Raw genomic sequence first — 26,107 nt, 5'->3', positions numbered from 1 at the left:
AAATAACTTTGTGGTGGCCCGACAAACTTTCGCTGATGAGCTGGTGAAAGCACGGGAGGAATGGCGAGATTTCGAGGAGTTTTTTAAGGCCGCAACCTTGTTCAGCGTGGATATTGAGATAGATGCTTTCGTCAAGTGCCGGCGGCGTGTTCGCGAGGTTGATTCTTCCTTTCCTCTTGAGAAGTTGGTGCACGAGGCCGAGGAGGCCGTTCCGGAGGATCTTTTGCCGGTGCCGGTGGATACCACGAGACTGGCCGAGGATCCGGCGGTTGCCCCGGAAGCTTCGACAGTCACTGAGACCTCTGCGGGGGCTCGGTGAGGCTCGGATGCCTTGGGGATTTGCTTCTTTTCATGGTTCCATTAACATGCTTGGTCTGTAATAACTTTTGAACTCTCTTTCTTTTCTTTTTCTCCCCCTTTTTTTATACAATGCGCCGTGGGCCATTTTAGCTTTTCAGTATTTTTCTTCGCGGCGGGTTATTAAGTTCTAATCTGGCTGGCGAGAATACTTCTAGTGCACCCTTGTAGGGCGTCTTGTTCGTGGAAGGACCATCTTCCCCTCGAGTGATCAGCTCGGAGTTAATGGGTCCCGCCTGCCCTTAAAGGGAGGTCTTTTTTTCATGGGGAGCGTTTTAAGGTATTTTCGGGGGGATCGGCTCAGATGCTACCTCTGTCCCACTCCCTGTCTTTTTCCGGCCCTTTGTTCATCATAGGCTGGAAAGTGGAGATGCACATGGCTCAGGTAGAAACGTTATTCCATTGATTTGTAAAGGGGAAAACATGGCTTTGCTTCTAGAAATCACAAAAAAAGGAAACAAACAAAACATCCGTCATATCTTAAAAGAAAAACACGGACCTTACGCTACCTTTTTACTGGTAAAACTCTCGGAGGTTATCCATGCTCCAACTTCGAGGGACTGGGGTCCCGTCGAGGTGCTCTAGCTGGTAGGCCCCGGGGCGGAGTGCTCGAACGACCCTGTAGGGTCCTTCCCATTTTGGTGCGAGTATTCCGATGTTTCGGGGGTCGGATACCTCCCCCCTCCGTAGTACTAGGTCTCCGGGCTTTACTGTGCGCTTTTTTACTTGGGCGTTGTAGTATCGTGCCACCCTTTGCTGGTAGGAGGCGGTTCGGAGGAGGGCTTGCTCTCTTTTCTCGAGCATGAGATCGAGAGTGTTCCGGAGGAGCTCAGAATTTCCTTGTTCGTCGTATTTCTCCGTGCGGAAGCTGGAGAGGCCGATTTCCAACGGAATGACTGCTTCGGCCCCGAAAGTTAAACTAAAAGGGGACTCCCCGGTTGCGGTCCGTAGCGTTGTTCGGTAGGCCCAGAGGACACTAGAGAGTGCTTCTACCCAGTTCGTTCCAGCTTCTCCCAATCGCTTCTTGAGGCTCTGGAGTAGGATTCTGTTAGTTACCTCCACCTGCCCGTTGGCCTGCGGGTGTGCTACGGAGGCGAAACGGTGTTCGATGCTTAGATTAATGCAGAATCTGCCGAATTCAGCACTTGCGAATTGGGGCCCGTTGTCTGTTACGAGTATTCTTGGAATGCCGAAGCGGCAGACCACGTCATGATAGAAAAACTTCTCCGTTGCTTTTGAGTTGGGCTTTGCCACGACTTTAACTTCGATCCACTTGGTGAAGTAGTCGATGGCGACGTACAACATCGTGTGTCCCCTCGGGGTTTTTGGGAACGGCCTGAGCAGGTCCATGCCCCACATGGCGAAAGGCAGGGGCCCTGCCATCGCGGTGTATGAGATGGCCGGTTGACGTGGGGTGGTGGCGAACCTCTGGCACGGGCTGCATTTTTTGATGAACTCCTTGGAGTCCCTGAGGATCGTAGGCCAAAAGTAGCCGTGCCTTACGATTTTCTAAGCTAGGATCCTGCCGCCTCCGTGGTCCCCGCAAATTCCTTCGTGTACCTCCCGTAGTGCGTATTCCGATTCGGAGGGTACCAGGCATCAGAGGTACGGCCATGTGTATGACTGTTTGTACAGCCTGGGTCCGTGGATCACGTAGTGGGTGGCTTTTGCAGTTAGGCGTCGGGCTTCCAGCTTGTCTTCGGGTAGTATCCCATCTTTTAGGTATCGCATGATGGGATCCATCCAGTTTGTCCTGGTGGAATTTCCAAGACTTGTACCTCATCGATGCTGGGGTGGGACAGTATCTCTGTGAGCACGGTACTGAAGTCGTGGGTTTTTTCAGAGGTCATTTTCGACAATGCATCCGCTCGATTGTTCATGTATCGCGGTACTTGGAGAATCTCAACTTCCCCCATTCTCTGCAGCTTTTCTTTTACCTTCTGGAGGTATCTCTTCATTCTGAGGCCCCTGGCCTCGTATGCCCCGTTTACTTGATTGATGACGAGCTGGGAATCGCTATAGACTTTTAACTTTTTTGCGCCGAGCTCCGTGGCTAGGCTTAGCCCTGCTAACAAGGCCTCGTATTCAACCTCGTTGTTGGAGGCTTTGAAATCTAGTCGGAGGGCGTATTCTAATGTGAATCCTTCAAGGCCGTGGAGGACCACTCCCACCCCGCGCTCCGTTTTACCTGCTGAGCCATCAACGTGCAGGGTCCAGTGAATCTCGCCGCTCTGTTCCGCCGAGTCTGGCCTCGTGTCTTCGCAAGCCGTCTGTTCGGTGGGGCCTCTGGCATTTTCCTTTATTGCCGGTTCCGTGGCAGGGGCTGTGGATTCCACTTTAAAGTCGGCAAGGGCCTGGGATTTAATGGCCGGCCTCGGTCGGACCTGTATGTCGAACTCTCCCAACTCGACGGCCTAGCTTACCATCCTGCCTGAGGTCTCCGGCTTTTGGAGAATTCTCCTGAGGGGTTGGTCAGTCAAAAGTATTATGGGGTGGGCTTGGAAGTAGGGGCAGAGTTTCCGGGCGGCGCTCACAACTGCGAGGGCGAACTTCTCTATGTTTAAGTACCGGACTTCCGCACCGTGGAGGGTCTTGCTTACATAGTACACCGGGTGTTCCTTCTTGTCGCTCTGTTTGGCCAATACCGCACTTACTGCCGTAGGGCTGATGGCCGCATACAAAAATAGTTCTTCCCCCGGCTTAGGTTTGGCTAGTACGGGCGGTGTCTGAAGGTACTGTTTCAAGGCGTCGAAGGCCTCTTGGAAGGCCGGGGTCTGTTCGAATTCTCGTATGTTTTTTAGCTGTTTGAAGAAGGGCTGACATTTCTCCGCCGACTTGGGCATGAAACGGCCGAGGGCGGTGATTCGCCCTGCGAGCCTCTGCACCACTACCGCTGTTGTCGGGGGCTCCATGTCCAGGATGGCCTAGATTTTTTCGGGGTTGGCCTCGATGCCTCTCTCGCTAACCATGAACCCTAAGAACTTCCCGGAAGTCACCCCGAAGGCGCATTTTGCGGGGTTCAGCTTCATCCGGGCTCGTCGCAGGGTGTCAAAAGTTTCTTGAAGGTCAGTGATCTGTTTGGAGGCTTTCAAGCTTTTTACCAGCATGTCATCAACATACACCTCCACGTTCCTTCCGATTTGTTCCCGGAATAGCTTGTTAACGAGCCGCTGATATGTGGCCCCTGCGTTTTTTAACTCGAAGGGCATGACGGTGTAGCAGTAGACGCCCTGATCGGTGACGAACGCTGTTTTCGGGATGTCTGGTTCGTGCATTTTCACCTGATTGTAACCCGAGAAGGCATTTAGGAAGGTGAGGAGCTCGTGCCCGGATGTGGCGTCGATGAGCTGGTCTATACGCGGGAGGGGGCAGAGGTCCTTTGGGCAAGCTCGGTTTAGGTCTGTGAAGTCTATACAGGCCCGCCAGCCCCTACTGGCTTTCTTGACCATGACCACATTTGACAGCCACTCGGGGTACCGGATCTCTCTGATAAAAAAGCCCAGGCTCAGATCACAGATGACCTTGGCTCTGTTTATCCTCCGTCGATTATAATCTGGCATGTTCCTTTGAAGGGGAGTGTACATTGATAAAATTAGATATATAGAAAAATGATGTAGGTTTTTAAATTGATGGGGTCTCATCTCAACAATTTTTTTATGAGGGCCTATGTGCTAGATTACAATGAATTTAGAGGAAAATGTAGGTTCATCGGATTTCATCTCAACAATTGATTCTTTTTGCAAGGGCCTAAGTGACAGATGACAACCGATATTTATCTGCCGATTTTTTTTTTTATGAATCCACAAAATATGAGCATAACAAATAAATATTGTGTTATAAGGAGAGATAAAAGCAAACATTAGCAGTGGGACTCGATTGCGTAGACTCAACTCTACTGATTCATATGCAAACCTGGTTTTAGGGAGGCTGTAACTGATCAGAATTCCTGCCCGTAATGGCCCAGCCGCAGGCATAGGGTTGTAGCATGTTGGATTATGGCTGGGCGGAGGGGACATATGATATCGGGCTGTCTCCTAGTGGATAGCACATATAATAATAAAAAAACAAAAACCATTTCGTGAGTAGGAAGGGGGAAAAGAAGGAGAATAAGAGGAAGAGGCTAGAAGGAGTTGCAAAATCTCCGTATTGGATATATATGAAAATTATTGCGCTCACTATTTCATGGGCGAGAAGTTTACCGGCTTTCCGTTTTGTATCGGCCTTTGACTTATGGGAGGGTTGGAGGATTGTTTGCTTTAGTAGGAAGATCCGGCATCCGATTGTTCAGAGATGGGAGGCTCCGCCTATTGAAATGTTCAAAATTAACTTTGATGGGTCGAGTATTGGGAACCCGGGCCCGGCCGGTGTTGGTGGGTTGTGTCGGGATGCTTGTGGTGAAGTTATATGGGCTTTTGCCGGCCCTCTTGGAGTTTGTGATGCCTCGGAGGCCGAGGTGAGGGCGGTTTATCATGGCATAAAAAGGCTTGAGAGAGATAGCATGGATATCACTATTGTGGAGGGAGATTCTTTGAATGTGATTAAATGGTTGAAGGGGTTGGTGTCGCCTCCTTGGAGATTTTCTTCTATTTTTGATGAAATAGATGATTTAATTGCGGGCTCATCTATTGTTTTCAATCATGTTCGGCGATCTGCTAATGGGGAGGCGGACTCCTTGGCTAGAAGTGGGGTTAGAAGGTTGGAGTTGGAGTGGTTTGACTTCCTCCCTCCCTGAGATTTGTCTTTCTTGTTATTGTTGTTTTATTTTCTTGTAATTTTGGTTGAGGCCCACCTCGGTCCCCTTCCTTTTTAATGAATTCATCTTGCCATTTCAAAAAAAAAGTATATGATTTGACATGTTCTTAGCAGTTCTCATTATTTTTTCAATCTCCACCATGCGTCAACAAAATCTAAGATTCAATATCATCTCATACTCATCTCAAAACTTGGCTAAAAGCTCGTTGACAGCATCACTAGGATTTTTTATGTCTAAAAGATGAATGTTTTGTAAAGTTTCTAGAATAAGAAACTTTCTATTTCTTCAATCTCCATCCTTCATCAACTAAATCTAAGATTAAATTTCATCTCATCCTCATCCCAAAACTTGCCTAAAAGTTCCTTTACACTATCTCTAGGGTTTCCTATGTCTAAAAGATGGATGTCTTATGAAGTTTCAAAATTAAGAAACTTTCTATTTTTTCAATCTCCATCAGGCGTCAACTAAATCTAAGATTCAACATCATCTTATCCTCATCTCAAAACTTGGATAAAAGCTCCTTGATAGCATCTGTAGGGTTTTCTATGTCTAATAGATGTATGTTTTTTAAAGTTTCCAAAATAAAAAACTTTCTGTTTTTTCAATTATCATCCTCAACCTAAAACTTGTCTAAAAGCTCCTTGACACCATCTATAGGGTTTCCTATGTCTAAAAGATTAATATTTTATAAAGTTTCTAAAATCAGAAACTTTCTATTTTTTCATTCTCCATCCTTCATCAACTAAATTTAAGATTCATTACCATCACATCCTCAACTCAAAACTTGGCTAAAAGCTCCAGGGTTTCTTATGTATAAAAGATAGTTGTTTTTTTACAGTTCCTAAAGTAAGAAACATTTGATTTTCTCCCCATCCGTCATCAATTAAATCTAAGATTCAATACCATCGCTAACTCATCCCAAAACTTGGCTCACTTCTCCTTGACACCATTTCTAGGGTTTACTAAGTGTAAAAGATTGATGTTTTACAAAGTTTCTGTAAGCCCAATGGTTCCCACCTTAGCATTCCCATCTTATTTTGATGATTCCAATACACAAGTGATTTTATATCACTAATGTATTTGATTGTCTAAGTTGTAGATCATAATTGTGCTAAGTCAAGATTGCTCGGATTGAGGCCAAGAAGCTCTCATTGGACAACATTATGAAGGCCAAAGACATCGGAGATCCAAGACGAATGAGGACTTGAAGAATCGCAATTGAAGATCGAAGTCGTTTTAGAATGTATAAGATCCAATCCTAGTTTAGATTTTTAGAGGCATAAATAAAGTAATCTCACACACCCTAAATGTTTAGGTGATTGTCCTTGTGGTGTTCCAACACTTTGGAACCCTCATAACAATCCCAACTTGGTGTAGTGTTGGAAGCCCAGAAACATGAATTGAAAATCTGCTTGACATAGGCTTCTCGGAACTCCGAGAGAATTCTCGAAGCTGCGAGCTCGGAACTCCGAGAGATTCCTCAGAGCTCCGATAAATGGTCCAGTAGCATTTTTCCAACTTCTGTTTGTATTCCCGGAACTCCGAGAGAAATTCTCGGAACTCCGAGGAATTTCTCAAAACTCCAAGACCACTACTTCGGGAAGAAAAAATAGCCGTTGGTGTTTTTGCCAAAATTACCACTATGCCACCAAACGGTCATATTTTGGTTCTTCTATATATATGGGCATTCTAAACTTCCCAATCATCTATCATAACACTCAAAAACTATATTTGAACATCCTAAGAGTGATTCAAGCTTGTTTATGCCTCTCATCCTCTAAGATTAGGATTTGGATCATTAGGCTCAAATTGTACATCTACCACAAAATTTGTAAACCCTTGTGAGGGATTTTTGTTCTTTCTTTCTTATTCTAAAGATTGTATTCGGGCGAGTGTTCGGAGAAGCGGAGCCCACTCTCCGTGGTGAGAATTACCACCAAGGTTAAAGGCAATTGGAATTGTAATCGGCATTGATCTTCGCCGAAGTTAAGAAGATCAAATAGTGAAGCCATCAACGGGTTTGGTTGATGGAGTGGAGTAGGCCTCGCGTTGGACGACCGAACCACTTTAAATCTCAGGTGCACTCCCTCTTATCTTTTGCTTTACATTTGCATTTGTAGACACCCCCATTTTGCTCCATTTTATCCAATAAAGGATCTCATCAGTTTTCATCATGTTGGGTCGGTTTCCTGAGTACTTTCATTTTCCAAATCATTCCTATATGTTTTTTCCTTGCTTTCCATCAATGTACTTTCCCATTTCCATTCATTATCCATAGGGCTTTTCCTTGGAAAATTTGGATTTCATACAAGTGAGTTTTCGGCCAACTTGAGAGAGACCACCATTTTGTTTGAAGAATTGGATTCTATTTTGCGGAATTCGATCATCAATGGGGCCCACTATATAAATTTTGAATTTAATTCAACAAATTTGGAATGGGGCTCGTAATATTAAATCTCGAGTTTTGGGCCCATTTATGTGGCAACCCACTAAATGGACAGTTCGAATCATTCAATGGATGCGATTTGCAGGGCACAATTAATTTATGCCGTTGCTCATCAATTGGACTGTTTGGATCATCCTATGGAAATGATTAGCAGGGGTGCAACCAATTCACATATTGAGGCCCACAAATTGAATGGTTCGGATCACCTTCACGGAAATAATTTAGGGGGCACAACCCATTTGTGCGGTAGCCCGTCAATTGGACAGTTAATATCATCTCGTAGAAGTGGCTTTGGGAGCACCATGCACTTATGATACAGCCCACCATCTAGACTGTTTGGATCATCCTTTGATGCATAATAAACATTCACCGACCATCTCTTTCTATCTCTATTAGAAAGCAGCCCATGTGCTAATTAAGAAAGTGAAGAATGCCATTACCAAAAGAGGCAAGTCATGTTTTAGTTCTTTGGGAAACTCTCTCTCTCTAAAGAAAGGATATCATGATTAGATTTGTCTAGAACTCTCTCATAAGCAACTTCCTCTTTTAATTGATAAAAAATATCGCCTAATTCTCTCTAATTTTGGCAAAGACCGATCCACCAACTCTATTTATCTGGGCAATTTGAAAGCTGCTCGTTGGGAGACTCTGGCTCTTATGTAAAGAAGGAAGGCCAAGTTATCATTGGATTTTTTTATGAGAAAGGTGGCGGTCCAGAGAGGTGGCTCGAAAAAAAAGAAGGGAGGAGGACGGCAGACAGAGGAGAAAAAATGGTTCTTTCTCTCATCTCTCAAAGCTCTCCCTCACCTCTATATCCATCTCAACAGATCCCTCTCCTCCACATGATCAGCAGATCGCTCCCCATCTCTCCAAACAGAAGCAAGCTCTCCATCTCTCTAAAAACAGAGTGCCGTATTTCTCACTCCCTCTTTGTTTCTCTCAATCTCAATCTCTTTGTTTCTCTCAATCTCAATCTCTCTGTCTCTCTCATTCTCACTCCCTCTCTGTCTCTCTCACTCTCACTCCCTCTCTGTTTCTCTCAATCTCAATCTCTCTGTAACTCTCACTCTCATTCTCTCTCTGTCACTCTCACTCTCTCTATATCCCTCTCACTCTCTCTCTCTGTCTCTCTTACTCTCTGTCTTTCTCACTCTCACTCCCTCTCTATTTCTCACCATCTCACTGTCGTCTCTATCTCTCTAGCTCTCAACTCTCTCTCTGTCGTCTCTCTTTCTCACACTCTCTCTCTCTCTATCTCTCTCTCTCTCTCTCTCCCCATAGTAGTGAAGAAAAACAAAAAAAAGAAAGAAAGAAAGGGAATCGGATCGCGTCGGCAAACTTTCTCGGATTCTTAGGCTCGTGGATTCGGCAAGGATCTCGACCAAAGGTAGGTGCACTCTTCTCAGATTTTTCCAGAATTGTTCTGTATTTTTTTATATATTTTTGCGTGGTTTTAGCATTTAATCGTATTTAATTCAATATTATATGGGTGTGCTAAAAATCGTGTTTTACATGAGTGTTTCAAGTCCGATTCGTCTCAAAATTTAATACGCTGAGCTATTTAAATAGACTAAAAGAACTATCGGATCGGATCGGACATTGGATCAAAGGATTTCAAGAATTTGAGTGAAGATTGGAATTTCATTTGAAATAATGACTGAGATATTAAGAAATTGGAAAAAATAGCTATCTCAGGATGATCTATTTTTTGGAATATTAAAATTTTTTTATGTTCATCACATCAAAACAATCTTAAAGGATATTTTCTAAAGTCGTAATTTTATCAAAAATCATGTTTTAAAAATAGAAAACTCTTCAAAAACATCTTTTTGAAGAAGAAAAATGGAAAATATACCAAATAGGTTCTAAAATTAATGAAATTTCGTGGAAAAATAATACAATGCTGATATATTCTACCATGAATTTTTAATGATTTTAGGATTTTATTTGGTATATTGTTTGACATTTTCTTTGGAAACAACCAGATTTTGTGAGGTTTTTTGTTAATGTCAATTCATAATTAAAATTTTCAATATTTTTGCAGTAGTCTTATATTCCATATTTCATGATACTGTAAAAGTTTCAATTGATTTGGAATTTTTTTCTCAGGGGATGTTGTGTAAATCCATAATCTGGTTTGAATCTTTAAAAATCCAAAATTGGTAGTAAATAGTATCCAAAATTAATGGGGTTTCATAGCGTACTGTATTCACTCATATCTTGTTAATGTAGAAATTTCAATGAATTTAGATTTTTATTTCTAGGGGTTTCTTTGTAAATCTAACAATCTGGTCTCATTATTATTAAATCAAAAATTAATAGGATATTAACATAAAAATCTATGAATTTTTTCCAGTAAGCTACATTCCTTCATATCTTGTTACTGTAGAAATTTCAATTTATTTCAAATTTATTTGTAACGAGTTCATTTGTAAAATCATTCAGGTGGTCTGAAATTGATAAAATCCATTAAAAATTGAAATTAATCAAAATCATCATGAAAATTTCTAATGAACCTTAAATTTCTGTCACATATACATTCCTTAATCCATTGAAATAGAAATCCTAGGAGTCTTAGATTTCCCTTGTAAAATGGCCACAGCATCCATAATCGTATCCCAATTGCAACCTATCCTTGACAATTTGAATATTTAAATTATAGCATGTTATTGGCTCTGAGGGTCATTGTTCACGAAAATCCTGAGAAATATGCCAGGCAATAAGGTGCTATAACTTAAGTATTAAATTGCGCAAGGGAAGAGCGCACGATTCCCTTCCATTGATGTAATTCGAGGCCAAAATTTGTGATCCATAGAGCCTTTGGTATTCCTTAAATGTTTAGGAATCAAAAATTCTTAAAATCTGAAATTCATTAACTACAAGAACTTGAATCAGTTCATCTCATGTCTTTCGGAACCGTTGGATTATGGTTTCCGTCATAAGAACCATTAGAGCCCTATTTAGGAACACTTACGTCATGTCGTGTCCTAGGTTTTAGGGAGTCCTAGGTGTTAGGGAGTCCCAGAGTTAGGAGTCCAGCCTCATGACGGGCGTTTGCTATAGATACCAACCGTACCATAGATCTAGTTACACTAGTCACCCAAATTTTCCCTAGGACAAGCCTAGTTATCTAGGATGTAGGTTAATCTGCATTAGTCAAAGGGACAACTTGCACTTAGATAGGATCATATAGCATCTTAGATGAAGTCCTATGATAATAAAATTTTCAAGTTGAATTAAATAACTTCTCTTAAAACTGTTGAAACAGTCAATCCAGTCTAGATCGGTGTCTTAGATGAGTTCGGCATAAGTAGCTTAGCTTAGGTGCACCGAACTACGTCGACTCTGATCCCAGTGAGGCTTGGGTACGTAGGCAGCTTGGATGCTTGATGGCATACCAATCACGAGTCGGCTCCACACATAAGTGGGGTTTTGTATATTAATTTCCTTATAAATTCTTAATTAAATCACTTAGGACTTTCCATGAAATTAAAATTTTAGGAGAACTTTCACTTAGATTGAATTCAAACAAATTAAGAAATCAAGATACACATTTAGGATTTACATTGAAATTAGATCATAGGATGCATGTCACATAGTTCGCAGATTAACATAGAGTTAAATGAGCCATTTAAAAGAAATTCAATAGCGTTAACTTTTGGAATTGAAGACCGATTATCGGGCAGGAATGGTGCATGTGGTGGTAACTCCCCATACCTTCCATTCTTGCAACCAGGTAACGAGTCTAGATTTCTGGTTAATTATGGGTCCTAGATCCCACATCTAGGTGGCGACTCTGTCACTCTCTTTTGTGTGGAATTCAGATTGCCTTAGTGATCCCAAGTTCACATAAAAGATGAATTAAAATCAATAATAAAAGAGCACACGCCATTCACGTGGGTACGAGAGACCAAGAGAGAGCATGGCGGCACGCGCCCCACCCCTCTCGCGGGATCGGGTCCCACAGCAATGCACTTAGGATTTAGCTTGTGTGCTTAATTTTCATTCTTGATCTCTTAATCTTCAAAATTGGGTTAGAAGTTTTCAAAAGCTTAAAACTTGTTAGTAACCTAATTTTACCTCATCATTGGTTGCCATTAGAGTAAGTACTCGGGACCACCCTTGGAATTTTAGTTTCTAAAATAAGAAACTTTCTATTTTTTCAATCTCCATCATCCAACAAGTAAATCTAAGATTCAACACCATCTCATTCTTATCGCAAAACATGGCTAAAAGCTCTTTGACACCATCTCTATGGTTTACTATGTCTAAAATATTAATGTTTTATAACTTCCTAAAATAAGAAACTTTTTATTTTTTCATTCTCCGTCCTTCATCAACTAAATCTAAGATTCAATACCCTCTCACTCTCATCTCAAAACTTTGCTAAAAGCTCATTGACAACATCTCTAGGGTTTCTTTTGTCTAAAAGATTGATGTTTTATAAAGTTTCTAAAATAATAAAGTTTCTATTTTTTAATCTCTCCATCCATTATCAACTAAATCTAAGATTCAATACCCTCTCATTCTCTTCCCAAAACTTGGCTAAAAGCTCCTTGACACTATCTCAAGGGTTTCTTTTGCTTAAAAGATGGATGTTTTATAAAGGTTCTAAAATAAGAAATTTTCTATTTTTTCAATCTCCATCCTTCATCAACTAATTCTAAGATTCAATCGCATCTACTCCTCATCCGAAAACTTGGCTAAAAGCTCCCTAACACAATCTGTAGCGTTTCCTATATCTAAAAGATGGATATTTTATAAAGTTTCAAAAATAAGAAACTTTTTTTTTTGAATTTCCATCCTTCATCAACTAAATGCAAGATTAAATACCATCTAATCCTCATCTCAAAACTTGGGTAAAAGCTCCTTGAAACCATCTCTAGGGTTCACTAAGTGTAAAAGATTTATGTTTTATAAAGTTTCTTATTTAGAAACTTTTTATTTTTTCAATCTTTATCCTTCAACAACTAAATCGAAGATTTAGTACTCTCTCATTCTCATTACAAAACTTGGTTAAAAGCTCAATGACACCATCTAGAGGGTTCCCTATGTTTAAAAGATGGATGTCTTATAAATTTTCCAAAATAAGAAACTTTCTATTTTTTTAATCTCCATCATTTATCAACTAAATGTAAGATTCAATACAAACTCATCCTCTTCTCAAAACTTCGTTAAAAGTTCCTTAAGAACATCTCGAGGGTTTCCTATGTCTAAAAGATGGATGTTTTATAAAATTTCTAAAATAAAAAACTTTCTATTTTTTCAATCAGCATCCTTAATCAAGAAAATCTAAAATTCAATACCATCTAATCCTGATCTCAAAACTTGGCTAAAAGCTCTTCCACAACATCTCTAGGGTTTACTTAATGTAAAAGATTGATGTTTTATAAAGTTTCTATAATAAGAAACTTTTTATTTTTTCAATCTTCATCCTTCAGCAACTAAATCTAAGATTTAATACCCTCTCATTCTCAACTCAAAACTTAGCTGAAAGCTCATTGACACCATCTCTAGGGTTTCCTATGTCTAAAAGATGGATGTTTTATAAAGTTTCTAAAATAAGAAACTTTCTATTTTTTTCAATCTCAATCTTTCATCAACTAAATCTAAGATTCAATAACCTTTCATTCTCATCCGAAAAGTTGGCAAAAAGCTGGTTGACATCATCTCTAGGGTTTCTATACCATAAAAGATGGTCTTTCATCAACTAAATCAAAGATTCAATACCAACTCATCCTAATCTCAAAACATGGCTAAAAGCTTAATCATACCATCTCTACGGTCTCCTTTGTCTAAAAGATTGATGTTTTATAAAGTTTCTAAAATAGAAAACATTTTATTTCTTCAATCTTCATCCTTTATCAACTAAATCTAAGATTCAATACTATCTCATCCCCATCTCAAAATTTGGCTAAAAGCTCCTTAACACAATCTCGAGGGTTTCCTATGTCTAAAAGATGGATGTTTTAGAAAGTTTCTAAAATAAGAAACTTTCTATTTCTTCAATCTCCATCCTTCATCAACTAAATCTAAGATTCATTACCATCTAATCCAAATCTCAATACTTGGCTAATAGCTCTTTGTCACCATCTCTAGGGTTTCCTAAGTGTAAAAGATTGATGTTTTTTAAAGTTTCTAAAATAAGAAAGTTTTATTTTTTCAATCTACATCCTTCAGCAACTGAATCTAAGATTCAATACTGATATTCCAGGGGTGATGGCAACCCAAGAGGGGGGGTGAATTGGGTTTAAAAAAAAATAACTTTGCCAAAAATATTGTGGAAATGAAAAACTAAATGGCAATTTAAACCTTTAAACACAAATGAAAATAAACCACAAATGCACAATCACAAAAAAAAGAGAGTGAGAGAAATAGAAAGAGTGCACCCGAGATTTATAGTGGCTCGGTCACTCGAGGACCTACACCACTCCACCAAGACCTCTTGGTGCTTTCACTATGGATTCCCTTAATGGCGGGGAATCAACCAAATTACAATGGTTCGGCTCCGCCTCGCAAGACTCAGCATGAATCGGAGAAAGCTCTGCGTCTCCAGCACTCGCTATTGAGATGGCTACGCATCTCTTCGCACTCGCCAAAAATACAATGTTCTTCAAAGAAAGAAAACTAAAAATCCCTTTACAAGGGTTACAAAGGATGGATGTAGATGTACAAATTTAAGCCTAATCTACTTCATTGGTTAGAGATGAGAGAGGCACTAAGAACACTTTGGTTTGTTCTTTAGAATGTTCAAAATAATGTTCAAAGATGGTTTAGACAGGTTTAGATAGTGTATATATACCACATTGGAAAATATGACCGTTTGGGGGTAAAACTGAAGAAAACGGAGTTGAAAAAGTCAACGAGAAAAAGGCCCAACGGCTCTTTTGCCAGGCCGCGGCGGTTGGCCGGGCCACAGCTATCGCTCGCCCTTATCGGGCGCCTTTTTTTATTTTCAAATTCTCTATCGTCGCGGTCGACCGACCCAGTGGCGGTCGTCCGGCGAGGACTACCTGTTCCCTCAAAAAATTCAGCTCAAAACCTTTACGCGGTTGACCGACCCTTTGCGGTTGTCCGCCCCAACAATGCTCGATTATTTCTGTATGAAATAGCAACACATCCGCGGTCGGCCAGGACTACCTCGGTCGACCGGCCCGATAAGTTTCGAGATTCCTGGAATTCCAGGTTCCATCTCGCAGTCGACCGGCCCTGTATGAAATTCTTATTTTACTTTAAAAACTTTTGGGACTTTTGGGCCATGGACTTTGGGATTTAATCCTACATTTTCAAGTACAATTTCAAAAACATTTTATCCTATGTTTAGTGCCTTTGACATTTCTAAAAACAAGGAGAGGAGTACAAACTCTATTGACTTGAAAAGCACTACAATCTTCTCTTGGTCTTCAAGGCTTCAAGTCCACCAAGCTTCTTCGATCATCCTAGCTTTAGCACTCCAATTTAGCTTCAATGCCTTGATCCAAGCTTCCTTGATTGCACAGTAATGAGATCTACAACTTAGACAATCAAAAGCACATTTGTGATATAAAATCACTTGTGTATGGAATCATCAAAACAAGAAGGTAATGCCAAGGATGGAATCATTGGTTTACATTCAACCCCTTTTTTATGGTGACATTCACAAGAGATTCGTTAATAAGCACATACATTTCTCTCCCCCTATGGCATCAACAAAAAGATGGGGCAAGAGACAATAACAAAGGAAAAGATATGCAATATGGAAACTCCCTCTAAATCAAGGAAAACATGCACACATATAACTCCCCCTATTTAATTGACAAATATAATAAATGAGAGATTGGAAAAAAATATACAAACTAAGTTTAAATCTCTCCATTTTTATGAAAATAACTCTTCCTATCAAAGACAAACACTCAAAAAAAGAGGAATTTTTATTTTATTTTTATAAAACAAAACCTGCCAAGGTAAGCAAATAACCAAGAATATATTTGAACCTTTGGCTTTATATCATTAAATGCAATGGATATTCAAGATTTAGCACAAGCCCATAATACTAAACCAATTTTAAAATGAAATTAAGTTGGGGCTTTGGGAACCCAAGAAATTTTGGTCCCAATGCTATCGCGACTCAATTTTGATGCACATTGGAATTGATAATGCCCATGAAGGCCGCAATAATGGCATCGAATTGAGGGGTTAGCTAGGCTAGTTACATTATGATATACACTTCTAGATCTTACACTAGCATTTCTAAGGATTATGTCTATAATTTTGTCTCCATTCATAAAACCATATAGACACATCCTTAGCGTCTCATTTTCATTTTGAAGATGATTTAAATAGTTTGGAAACTCAAATCTTTCATCTTCAAAAGACTTGGATGAACTTGCCATGTTTTGAAAGATCAAAACATGAGTCTCAAGTTCACTCAAGCGACCCTTAAGGGTCTCATTTTCAAACTTTAAATCTCCTTCCATTTTGGCTTGGGCTTGAAACTTAGAAGAAAAGTTTTGATTTAAAGATTCAAGTTCTTTTTTAATATGAGAAAGATTTATCTTTAAAGCTTTATTTTTTGACATTTGAAAATCCAAGGTTTTACAAACTTCATTATAAGTCATTTCATTATCATTAGAACTTAAACTAGAAGATGGATGGGAGCATACCTCATTTTTATCTTCTTCGATGTTGGCCATTGGACATACGGTAGGTTCAACATGGGCCGAGATACAGAAGTTTGATTTTTTTTCCTTGGAGCTCTTACTTGATGATGAACTAGTGCTATTACTAAGCCAATCCCAATTTGCCACGTGTGCTCTAAACTTCTTCCCATATTTCTTCTTCTTGTTCTTGAGGAGAGGGCATTCCAGCTTTATGTCTCAGGGTTTGCCACATTCATAGCATTTTATTGGGTCCTCCTCCTTCTTTCCCTCCTTTTTCTTCTTATCTTTTCTTCCTTTCTTCTTCTACATCTTCTTAAACTTCTTGAAAGCTTCCAATTCATCGCTATCGGAACTTGAGGAAGAAGATGATGATTTGGGGTTGAAGGCAATGGATTTTCCTTTGTCTTTCTCCTTGGGTTTTGAAGCCTCGGCTTGTTGGTTTTCCCTTCTCTTCATCTTCATTTCATGTGTAATGAGGGATCCAACTAACTCATCTAACTTCACATTGTCAAGATCTTTAGATTCTTCGATCGCCGTGACCTTGGGGTCCCAACTAAATGGAAGACACCGGAGAAGCCTCGTTACCAATTCTAAATTTGCATAGGTTTTACCTAAACCTTCAAGCTCATTAACAATATTAGTAAAACGAGAATACATTTCGGAAATGGATTCATATTTGTTCATTTTAAAAGCTTCTAAATCACTAACAAGAAGACTAACATTAGACTTTTTGACTTTGTGAAGTCCCCTAATGAGTGGTTTCAAGGATTGTCCATAAATCCTTAGCCGTATTACAAGTAGACACCCGATTGAATTCGTCGGGAGATAGAGAACAAAAGATTGTGGTAACTCCTTTAGCATTCAATGCGACTCTCTTCTTTTGAGCGGCCGACCACTCACTTCTATCACTTGTGGGAGGAATGTATCCATCTTCAATTAACTCCCACATTTCAAAGTCTAAGGATTGTAAAAAAAAATCCATCCGGGTTTTCCAATACCCATAATTTGAACCATTAAAGTATGTGGGTCTATAAACGGATTGTCCTTCAACATATCTGGATGGGGTTGCCATTATCTTGTTGTCTTCTATTTTTGAAAATTTTTTCAAAAACCTAAATAAGAGCCTTGTGCTTTGATACCAAGTGAAATCCCAAGGGTGATGGCAACCCAAGAGGGGGGCTCAATTAGGTTTTTTTTAAAAAAACTTTGCCAAAAAAATTCCGGAAATGAAAAACTAAATGGCAAATTAAAACTTTAAACACAAATGCACAATCACAAAATAAGAGTGAGAGAAATACAGAGAGTACACCCGAGATTTATAGTGGTTCGGTCACTCAAGGACCTACTCCACTCCACCAAGACCTCTTAGTGCTTTCACTACGGATTCCCTTAATGGCGGGGAATCAACCAAATTACAATGGTTCGGCTCCGCCTTGCAAGACTCGCCACGAACCGAAGAAAGCTCTGCGTCTCCAACACTCGCTCTTGAGATGGCTACACGTCTCTTCGCACTTGCCAAAAATATAATGTTCTTCAAAGAAAGAAAACTAAAAATTCCTTTACAAGGGTTACAAAGGATGGATGTAGATGTACAAATTTAAGCCTAATCCACTTCCTTCGTTAGAGATGAGAGAGGCACTAAGAACACTTTGGTTTGATCTTTAGAATGTTCAAAATAATGTTCAAATATGGTTTAGAAAGGTTTAGATAGTGTATATAAAGCCCATTTGAAAATATGACCGTTTGGGGGTAAAACTGTAAAAAACAGAGTTGAAAAAGTCAACAAGAAAAATCCCCAAAGCCACTTTTGCCAGGCCACAACGGTCGACTAGGCCACAGCAGTCGCCCGCCCTTATCGGACGCCTTTTTTTATTTTTAAATTCTCTATCGTCGCGGTCGACCGACCTAATGGCGGTCGTCTGGCGAGCCTGTTCGCTCAAAAAATTCAGCTTAAAACCGTTATGCGGTCGACCGACTCTTGGCGGTCGTCCGACCCCAACCATGCTGGATTGTTTCTGTATGAAACAACAACACATCCGCGGTCGGCAGGGACTTCCTCGGTTGACCGGCCTGGATAAGTTTCTAGATGCCTGGAATTCCAGGTTCCATCTCGCGCTTGCCCAGCATAGCACAGTCGACCGACCCTATATGAAATCCCTTTTTTACTTTAAAAAATTTTGGGACTTTTGGGCCATGGACTTTGGGATTTTATCCTACATTTTCAAATACAATTTTAAATAAATTTTATCCTATGTTTAATGCCTTTCACATCTCTAAAAACAAAGAGAGGATTACAAACTCTATTGACTTGAAAAGCACTACAATCTTCTCTTGGTCTTCAAGGCTTCAACTCCACCAAGCTTCTTCGATCATCCTAGCTTCGGCACTCCAAATGCATTCCAATTTAGCTTCAATGCCTTGATCCAAGCTTCCTTGATTGCACACTAATGAAATCTACAACTTAGACAATCAAAAGCACATTAGTGATATAAAATCACTTGTGTATGGAATCATCAAAACAAGAAGGTAATGCCAAGGATGCAACCATTGGGCTTACAAATACCCTCTCATTCTCAACTCAAAACTTGGCTAAAAGCTCCTTGACACTATCTTTAGGGTTTCCTATGTCTAAAAGATGGATGTTTTATAAAGTTTGTAAAATAAGAAACTTTCTATTTTTTCAATCTCCATCCTTCATCAACTAAATCTATGATTCAATACTATAAGCCTAAGGGTTTCCATGTGTTAATCATTCACCTTACCTTCTTATTTTGATACTAGCAAACTAAATTGATTAGCATTTATGAACTGATGTGTTGCTTTGAGGTGTTGTGTTGTATACAGGATTTTCATGTCATAGTCGCTATTACACAACTCTTCACAACACATGGCTTGTGGATGAAGGAGCAAAGGAACAAAGAGCTTGCACCGACATTGAAGACATCCTCATTTGAAGATGTTCGTATTAAGAAGCTCATCATGAAGATTCCACAAGTTCTCTAAGCAAGTGTCAAGAAGGAGCTTGGAGTTGAACATGCCATGGTGACACCTCATGTACCTGTGGGACCCGATCCCGCGAGAGGGGTGGGGCGCAAGCCGCCACGCACTCTCTTGGTCTCTCGTACCCACGCGATTGGCGTGTGCATTTTATGATTGATTTTAATTCATCTTTTATGTGAACTTGGGATCACTACGGCAGTCCAAATTCCACACAAAAGAGACTGACAAAGTCGCCACCTAGATGTGGGATCTAGGACCCATAATTAACCAGAAATCTAAACTCGCTACCTGGTTACGAGAATGGAAGGTATGAGGATTTATCCACCACATGCACCATTCCTGCCTGATAATCGGTCTTCGATTCCAAAAGCTAACTCTTTTAAATTTATTTTAAATGGCTCATTCAACTCTATGTTAATGTGCGAACTATGTGACATGCATCCTATGATCTAATTTCAATGTAGATCCTAAGTGTGTATCTTGATTACTTTATTTGTTTGAATTCCATCTAAGTGAAAGTTCTCCTAAAATTCTAATTTCATGGAAAATCCTAAGTGATTTGATTAAGCATTTACAAGAAAATTAATATACAAAACACCACAATTTGTTGCGGTGCCGACTCGCGGTTGGTGAGGGAGTGAGGAGATGATAAGCTATGAAGATAGAGGGTGAGGAGATGATGATTGGCAAGGAAGGTAGGGATAGGGAAAATGGAAGCTCTGTTTTCTCGTCCCTTTTGTTTCTTTTTAAAAAAAAAAAAAAAACCAAAAACGGCTTGCTGCTGGGGAGAGAACACCGAGGGAGAGGCTGCTTGAGAGAGTAGAGGATATAGGGTGAGAGATCTGTCAAAAGAAAATCATCGATGCTACTCAGGGAAGGTTGCAGAGAAATCGCACTGTCCCTTTCAACCGTTCATCTCCCACCTCTCCTCAGACCGATTCTCCTCCTTTTTTTCTTCTTCTTTTTTTTTCTTTTTTTTTCTTCAGCCTAGAGCCTCTAGAGAGAGCTTGCCTCCAAACGTTTCTAATCCTCCCCCTCTTTCCTTTTTGCTCGATCTCCCTCTGAGGGAAAGTTGCCCAGAGGTTTTCCTTTTTTTTCTTTTTTAAGTCTGCTCTCTTTCTAATATTGCCCATGCTTCCACTTTGAGAGATACAAACGTATCTTTTCACATTGGAAAGAATTTTGGCCATCCTTTAATATTTTTTCTTTCTAACTAATCACTCCCTTCGTGAACAGACCTTCTAAATGGATTTATGCGCCCATAATTATTTAAAAATCAAGCCTTTTATTAGGGGTGGACCCACTATTCGGCCGAACAAATATTCCTTAAAGAAATTTGATCTTTTAAACCTCGACCAATCGCATCAACTTGGATACATCCCTAACGCTGAGCGATTGCATATTGAATATTTTACGGGCCCCACTTTCCAACTTGGCTGAAAATGCACGAAAATCATCAAGAAATGGCGGGCCCCCTGTTCGCTGAAAGACGATCTAAAACCGTCCATTTATACTTCTCAAATTAATCGTTTCTCTTAAGTTATCTTTATAGGATGACCTTTAAAGAAAAGGTGGGCCCCCTTACATCGGATCAAAATCGGCTTGAAACTCATTTTTCATTAAAACAACATGCAGGCCCTCTGATTGGTCCAAATTTAAGCAAATGTTCAATGCGGGCCCACCCCAAACCGGTCCAAATTTCAATAAATGCTCAATGCGGGCCCACCGAATGGGTCCAAATTCTCTTTTGCTCGGATTCTGGGGAATAACCTTTCACAACAATTATCAGGACGACACAAAACATGACAAAAATAACCAAAAAGATCGAGAAAACAAGAGGAGCGGACACGGGAATGGAAAACACTGAAAGAGACTGATAACAAGAACACTAACTTCTTTGTTGATTAAAACAAAGCAAAATGGGGTGTCTACAGATGCCCCTCTTTGGTAAAGATGACGTAGTCATTGAATACCAAAGAAAAAATGACAGAACCATTTTGCGTAGCTTTAATCGACAAAGGACTCTCTAGACACAACGCACCTTAACATAATGCAAGACCCTAGATGAAATCCTAGAATTGGAATGTAATAAGAAATCCCGCTGTGGTGCCGTTTACAAACGGGCAACGAGAGAATGAGATACCATTTTCGAATGAATTCTGAAGAGGATGAAATACCATATTCGTACGGATTCCAAGGAATGAGACATCACATTTGTGTGATGCTCAAAGAGAATAAGAGACCATAGTTGTATGGATTTGAAGAGAATGTAATGCCGTATTTGTACGGATTCCATGAAAATGAGACGTCATAGTTGTATGATGTTCAAAGGGGATAAGAGACCATAGTTGTACGGACTTGAAGAGAATGAAATACCGTATTTATACGGATTCCAAGGAAATGAGACATCATAGTTGTATGATGTTCAAAGGGTATATGAGACCATAGTTGTATGGACTCGAAGAGAATGAAATACCGTATTTGTACGGATTCCAAGGAAATGAGACATCATAGTTGTATGATGTTCAAAAGGGTATAAGAGACCATAGTTGTCTGGACTCGAAGAGAATGAAATACCGTATTTGTACAGATTCCAAGGAAATGAGACATCATAGTTGTATGATGTTCAAAGGGAATAAAAGAGACCATAGTTGTATGGACTCGAAGAGAATGAAATACCGTATTTGTACGGATTCCAAGGAAATGAGACATCATAATTGTATGATGTTCAAAGGGTATAAGAGACCATAGTTGTATGGACTCGAAGAGAATGAAATACCGTATTTGTACGGATTCCAAGGAAATGAGACATCATAGTTGTATGATGTTCAAAGGGAATAAAAGAGACCATAGTTGTATGGACTCGAAGAGAATGAAATACCGTATTTGTACGGATTCCAAGGAAATGAGACATCATAGTTGTATGATGTTCAAAGGGAATAAGAGACCATAGTTGTATGGACTCGAAGAGAATGAAATACCGTATTTATACGGATTCCAAGGAAATGAGACATCATAGTTGTATGATGCTCAAAGAGAATAAGAGACCATAGTTGTATGGACTCGGAGAAAATGAAATACCATATTTATACGGATTCCAAAGAAATGAGACATCATAGTTGTATGATGCTCACAGAGAATAAGAGACCATAGTTGTATGGACTCGGAGAAATTGAAATACCGTATTTATACGGATTCCAAAGAAATGAGACATCATAGTTGTATGATGCTCACAGAGAATAAGAGACCATAATTGTATGGACTTGAAGAGAAAGAAATACCGTATTTATACAGATTCCAAGGAAATGAGACATCATAGTTGTATGATGTTCAAAGGGAATAAAAGGCCATAGTCGTATGGACTCGGAGAGAATGAAATACCGTATTTGTACGGATTCCAAGGAAATGAGATATCATATTTGTATGATGCTCAAAGAGAAAATATTATTTTCACATGGATTCAGAGAGATATGATAATTTGAGTTTTGACAGAGATTATCAGAAAAAGGAAATCGAAATCTCCAATTAACAATTTTGGAAGCAAAGGATTTAATAAGACCATGCAACAAAGGACTTTCAAGGCTTGGATATGAGATGCCACTTCATTAGCAACCTGCCCCAGTTTGAGGTATTCTTACCTCCTTCTATTCATTGACCAGAGATTATTCTTTCAAAGATCTTCGCCATTCGTGGCAGTGTCACCTTTTTCCAAGTTTCTCAGAACATGTTAATGAACCTGCCTTCAGAGTGATTGCACCCTACAACAATTCTAAAAATAGAGTTCGTAATATTTTGTTTTTTTTTTAACAAAATAGAACCACAGACATTTGTAATAAAAAGACAAAATAAGAAAGATTACTCCAGTAATCTCGTGATGCTTCTGACTTTTCAGCATTTTCTTTTGGGTTAGGCTAGCCTCTTTTAAAGAATGTTTCTCCATTGATAAACTTCTTCACTTATTTTTAAGACAGTGATACTTCATATATCTTTCTATCATCTTTCGGATTGCTTTGAAATTAATGCCCCTAGTTTCGAGAATCATTGTTTATTAGCTTTGCCCGACCTACCGCGAGTTCAGAGATCGAGGTAATTTTCCTAGCGTGAATCCCATCTTACCACGACCAAGTCTTCCTTTTTGGATTTTCAACTTGGCGGACCGCTCGGCCTTAACTTTTGCCTGAATCGCCTTTTCAGGTTTTCGACTCAGCAGGCCACCCCCTTAATTTTTGCCTAAGCCGCCCTTTCAGGTTTTCAATCTAGCAGGGGAATAATCCTAAATTTTGCCTAGATCGCCTTTTCAGGTTTTCAATGTAGCGGATCTTCAAGCTCCATTTCTTTTTTTCTTTTTCTTTATTTTTTCATTTTCATTTTCTTTTTACTTGAACACCAAAAGGACTTTATAGGTGAGGTAGGGCTTTTCAAAGAATGGCTTAAGGTTTTGCAAGAGTTTCGACCGAACCTGTGAACAGGTTGCCTACGTATCCCAGTGTAGGAATCAGGTCATGCGTAGTTCAGGGCGAATGCCCCTAATTCGAAGGTATTTCAATTTTTCTTTTCTTTTCGCAAGTATTTTTTTTTTCTTCTCTCTCTTTTTTTTCAACTTCTGTTTGGAATAATTGATTTTCTTCTTTTGGAACAACCGAACTCGGTTTGACCGAGCTGCTTACGTACCCCAGTGTAGGGATCAGGTCATGCGTAGTTCAGGGCGAATGCCCCTAGTATATTGGGTTTTGAAGGAAAATTTTATTTAGGCTCAAAAGGGTTTGCAAAAGGTTATATATATATCTATTTTTTTTAATCTTAGGTTATGAATTTGGGATTTATTCCGCCAAAAGACGGCCTTCTAGTGTTCAAGCATAGAACCTCTTGAGTTGATCAAGATTTGTTGGTTCCGGCAATATTTCTCCATTTAAATTACGGAGCTTGACGGTTTTTCCGGGTAAGATTTGGTCCACAATGTATGGTCCTGACCAATTTGGCTTGAATTTGCCTCTTGGGTCAAACACTGGTGCTCGGTTTTCTTTCAAAACAAGATTGCCTTCTTCTAGATCTCTGATTTTAACCTTTTTATTAAAAGCCCTGGCTATTCTGCGCTGATAACCCTGTACATGGTAAAGCGCCTTTAACCTCTTCTCATCTAGCATGCTCAGCTCTTTATATCTGGCATCTGCCCATTCATTTTCTGGAAACTTGGCCTCAGTCAATACTCGAAGCGAAGGTACACGGGTCTCAACAGGTAGCACTGCCTCCATCCCGTAAACAAGAGAGTAAGGGGTTGCCCCAGTTGAAGCTCTAATTGATGTTCTGTAAGCCCACAAGGCGTACGGCAACTTATTCGACCAATCCTTATAAGTTTCTGACATTTTGCTAATGATAGTCTTGACATTTTTGTTTGCAGCTTCTACCGCTCCATTTGTCTGTGGACGATAAGGCGAGGATTTATGATGCTTAATCTTGAACTCTTCACAAAGAGAGATTACTTCCTTCTTGGAATGAGATCCATTATCTGAGATAAGTTCATGGGGAATTCCATATCTGCAAATGATGTTGGTGCGTATGAATTTAGCAACTGATGTGGATGTAAGCTTTGCATAAGAAGCGGCCTCGACCCACTTGGTGAAGTAGTCAATTGCAACGAGTATGTACTCGTGACCATTTGACGACTTGGGAGAAATCTTGCCAATTATGTCAATTCCCCATACCGAAAACGGCCAAGGAGAGGTAAGAGAATGCAATTCGGTGGGTGGTACATGGATGAGATTCGCATGTATCTGACATTTATAGCATTGCTTCACAAATGTGTGACAATCCGCTTCTAATGTTAGCCAATAGTACCCCAGACGTAGGATCTTCTTTGCCAACATCTTTCCATTCATATGAGGTCCACACACCCCTTCATGAATATCTGCGAGAATTTCTTCAGCCTGATCTTCAGTGACACGTAAGAGTTGAATTCCATCGAAAGACCGTCGATACAACTCTCCTCCACAAATGACAAAATTAGCTGCCAATTTCTGCAAAGTCCTTATTTATTTACTCGACGCCTCATTGGGATGCCCCTGGCCTGAGATGTAGTTCTTTATGTCCGTATACCATGGTTTACCATCGGGACATCTTGCAGCTATCTCTATAGCATCAACATATGCAAGAGCCCATTGCTCTTGAACCGTGATGGGTCTCATCTTCATATTGTGAGGTATGTCAATCATAGAAGCTAACGTCGCTAAAGCATCGGCGAATCTATTCTTCAACCTTGGTAAATAACTGAAAGTGAAGCACTGGAATTGTTTAGCAGGAGCATCCAAGTATTCATGATATGGCAATAGCTTTTCTTCTTTGGTTCTCCACTCTCCTTGAGTTTGGCAAATGATTAGCTTCGAATCTCCATATACGTCAAGATTCTCTATGCCTAAGGCCAATGCAGCTTCAAGCCCAACAATGCATGCTTCATACTCTGCCATATTGTTGGTGCAATTGAATTGTAACTTAACAGCAAGGGGAACATGCTCATTTCGAGGTGACACCAGCAATGCCCCTACTCCTTATCCCGCTTGGTTTGCTGCTCCATCAAAATATAGGGTCCGACCAGTTTCTGGATATTCATCTTCTACCATCATGATCTCTTCATCTGGGAACATTGGTTTGAAAGGCTGATTTTCTTCTAGGGGTGCTTCTGCCAATTGCTCAGCAATGACTCGGCCCTTTACTGACTTTTGGGTTACATGGGTGATGTCAAACTCAGACAACAACAATAACCATCTGGCAGTCCTGCCTGTCAAGGCTGGTTTTTCAAAGAGATATTTCAGAGGATCCATCCTTAACAGGAGCAAGACCTTATGTGATAAAAGGTAATGCCTGAGTCGCTGAGTAGCCCAAACCAGAGCTAAGCAGGTTTTTTCTAGGACAGTGTAC

General features: G+C 40.0%; 1 protein-coding gene across 1 annotated transcript; it reads right to left on the bottom strand.

Moving 5' to 3' along the window:
• Positions 1-2,136: 2,136 nt before the first annotated feature.
• Positions 2,137-3,269, bottom strand: LOC143882196 (uncharacterized). Its single transcript, XM_077385658.1, has 3 exons — positions 2,892-3,269; positions 2,295-2,741; positions 2,137-2,178 (listed from the first exon to the last, which is right to left on the bottom strand). Exons 1-3 carry the CDS (start codon positions 3,267-3,269, stop codon positions 2,137-2,139), a joined length of 867 nt encoding a protein of 288 aa, XP_077241773.1.
• Between the last annotated feature and the right edge of the window lie 22,838 nt (positions 3,270-26,107).

This window comes from Tasmannia lanceolata, unplaced genomic scaffold, assembly GCF_043159265.1.
Source record: "Tasmannia lanceolata isolate RefF3 unplaced genomic scaffold, GAP_Taslan_0.1 ptg000002l, whole genome shotgun sequence".
Classification (NCBI taxonomy): domain Eukaryota; kingdom Viridiplantae; phylum Streptophyta; class Magnoliopsida; order Canellales; family Winteraceae; genus Tasmannia; species Tasmannia lanceolata.
Note: the sequence above shows the minus strand (reverse complement) of the source record. Positions and strands in the feature narration are given on the sequence as shown.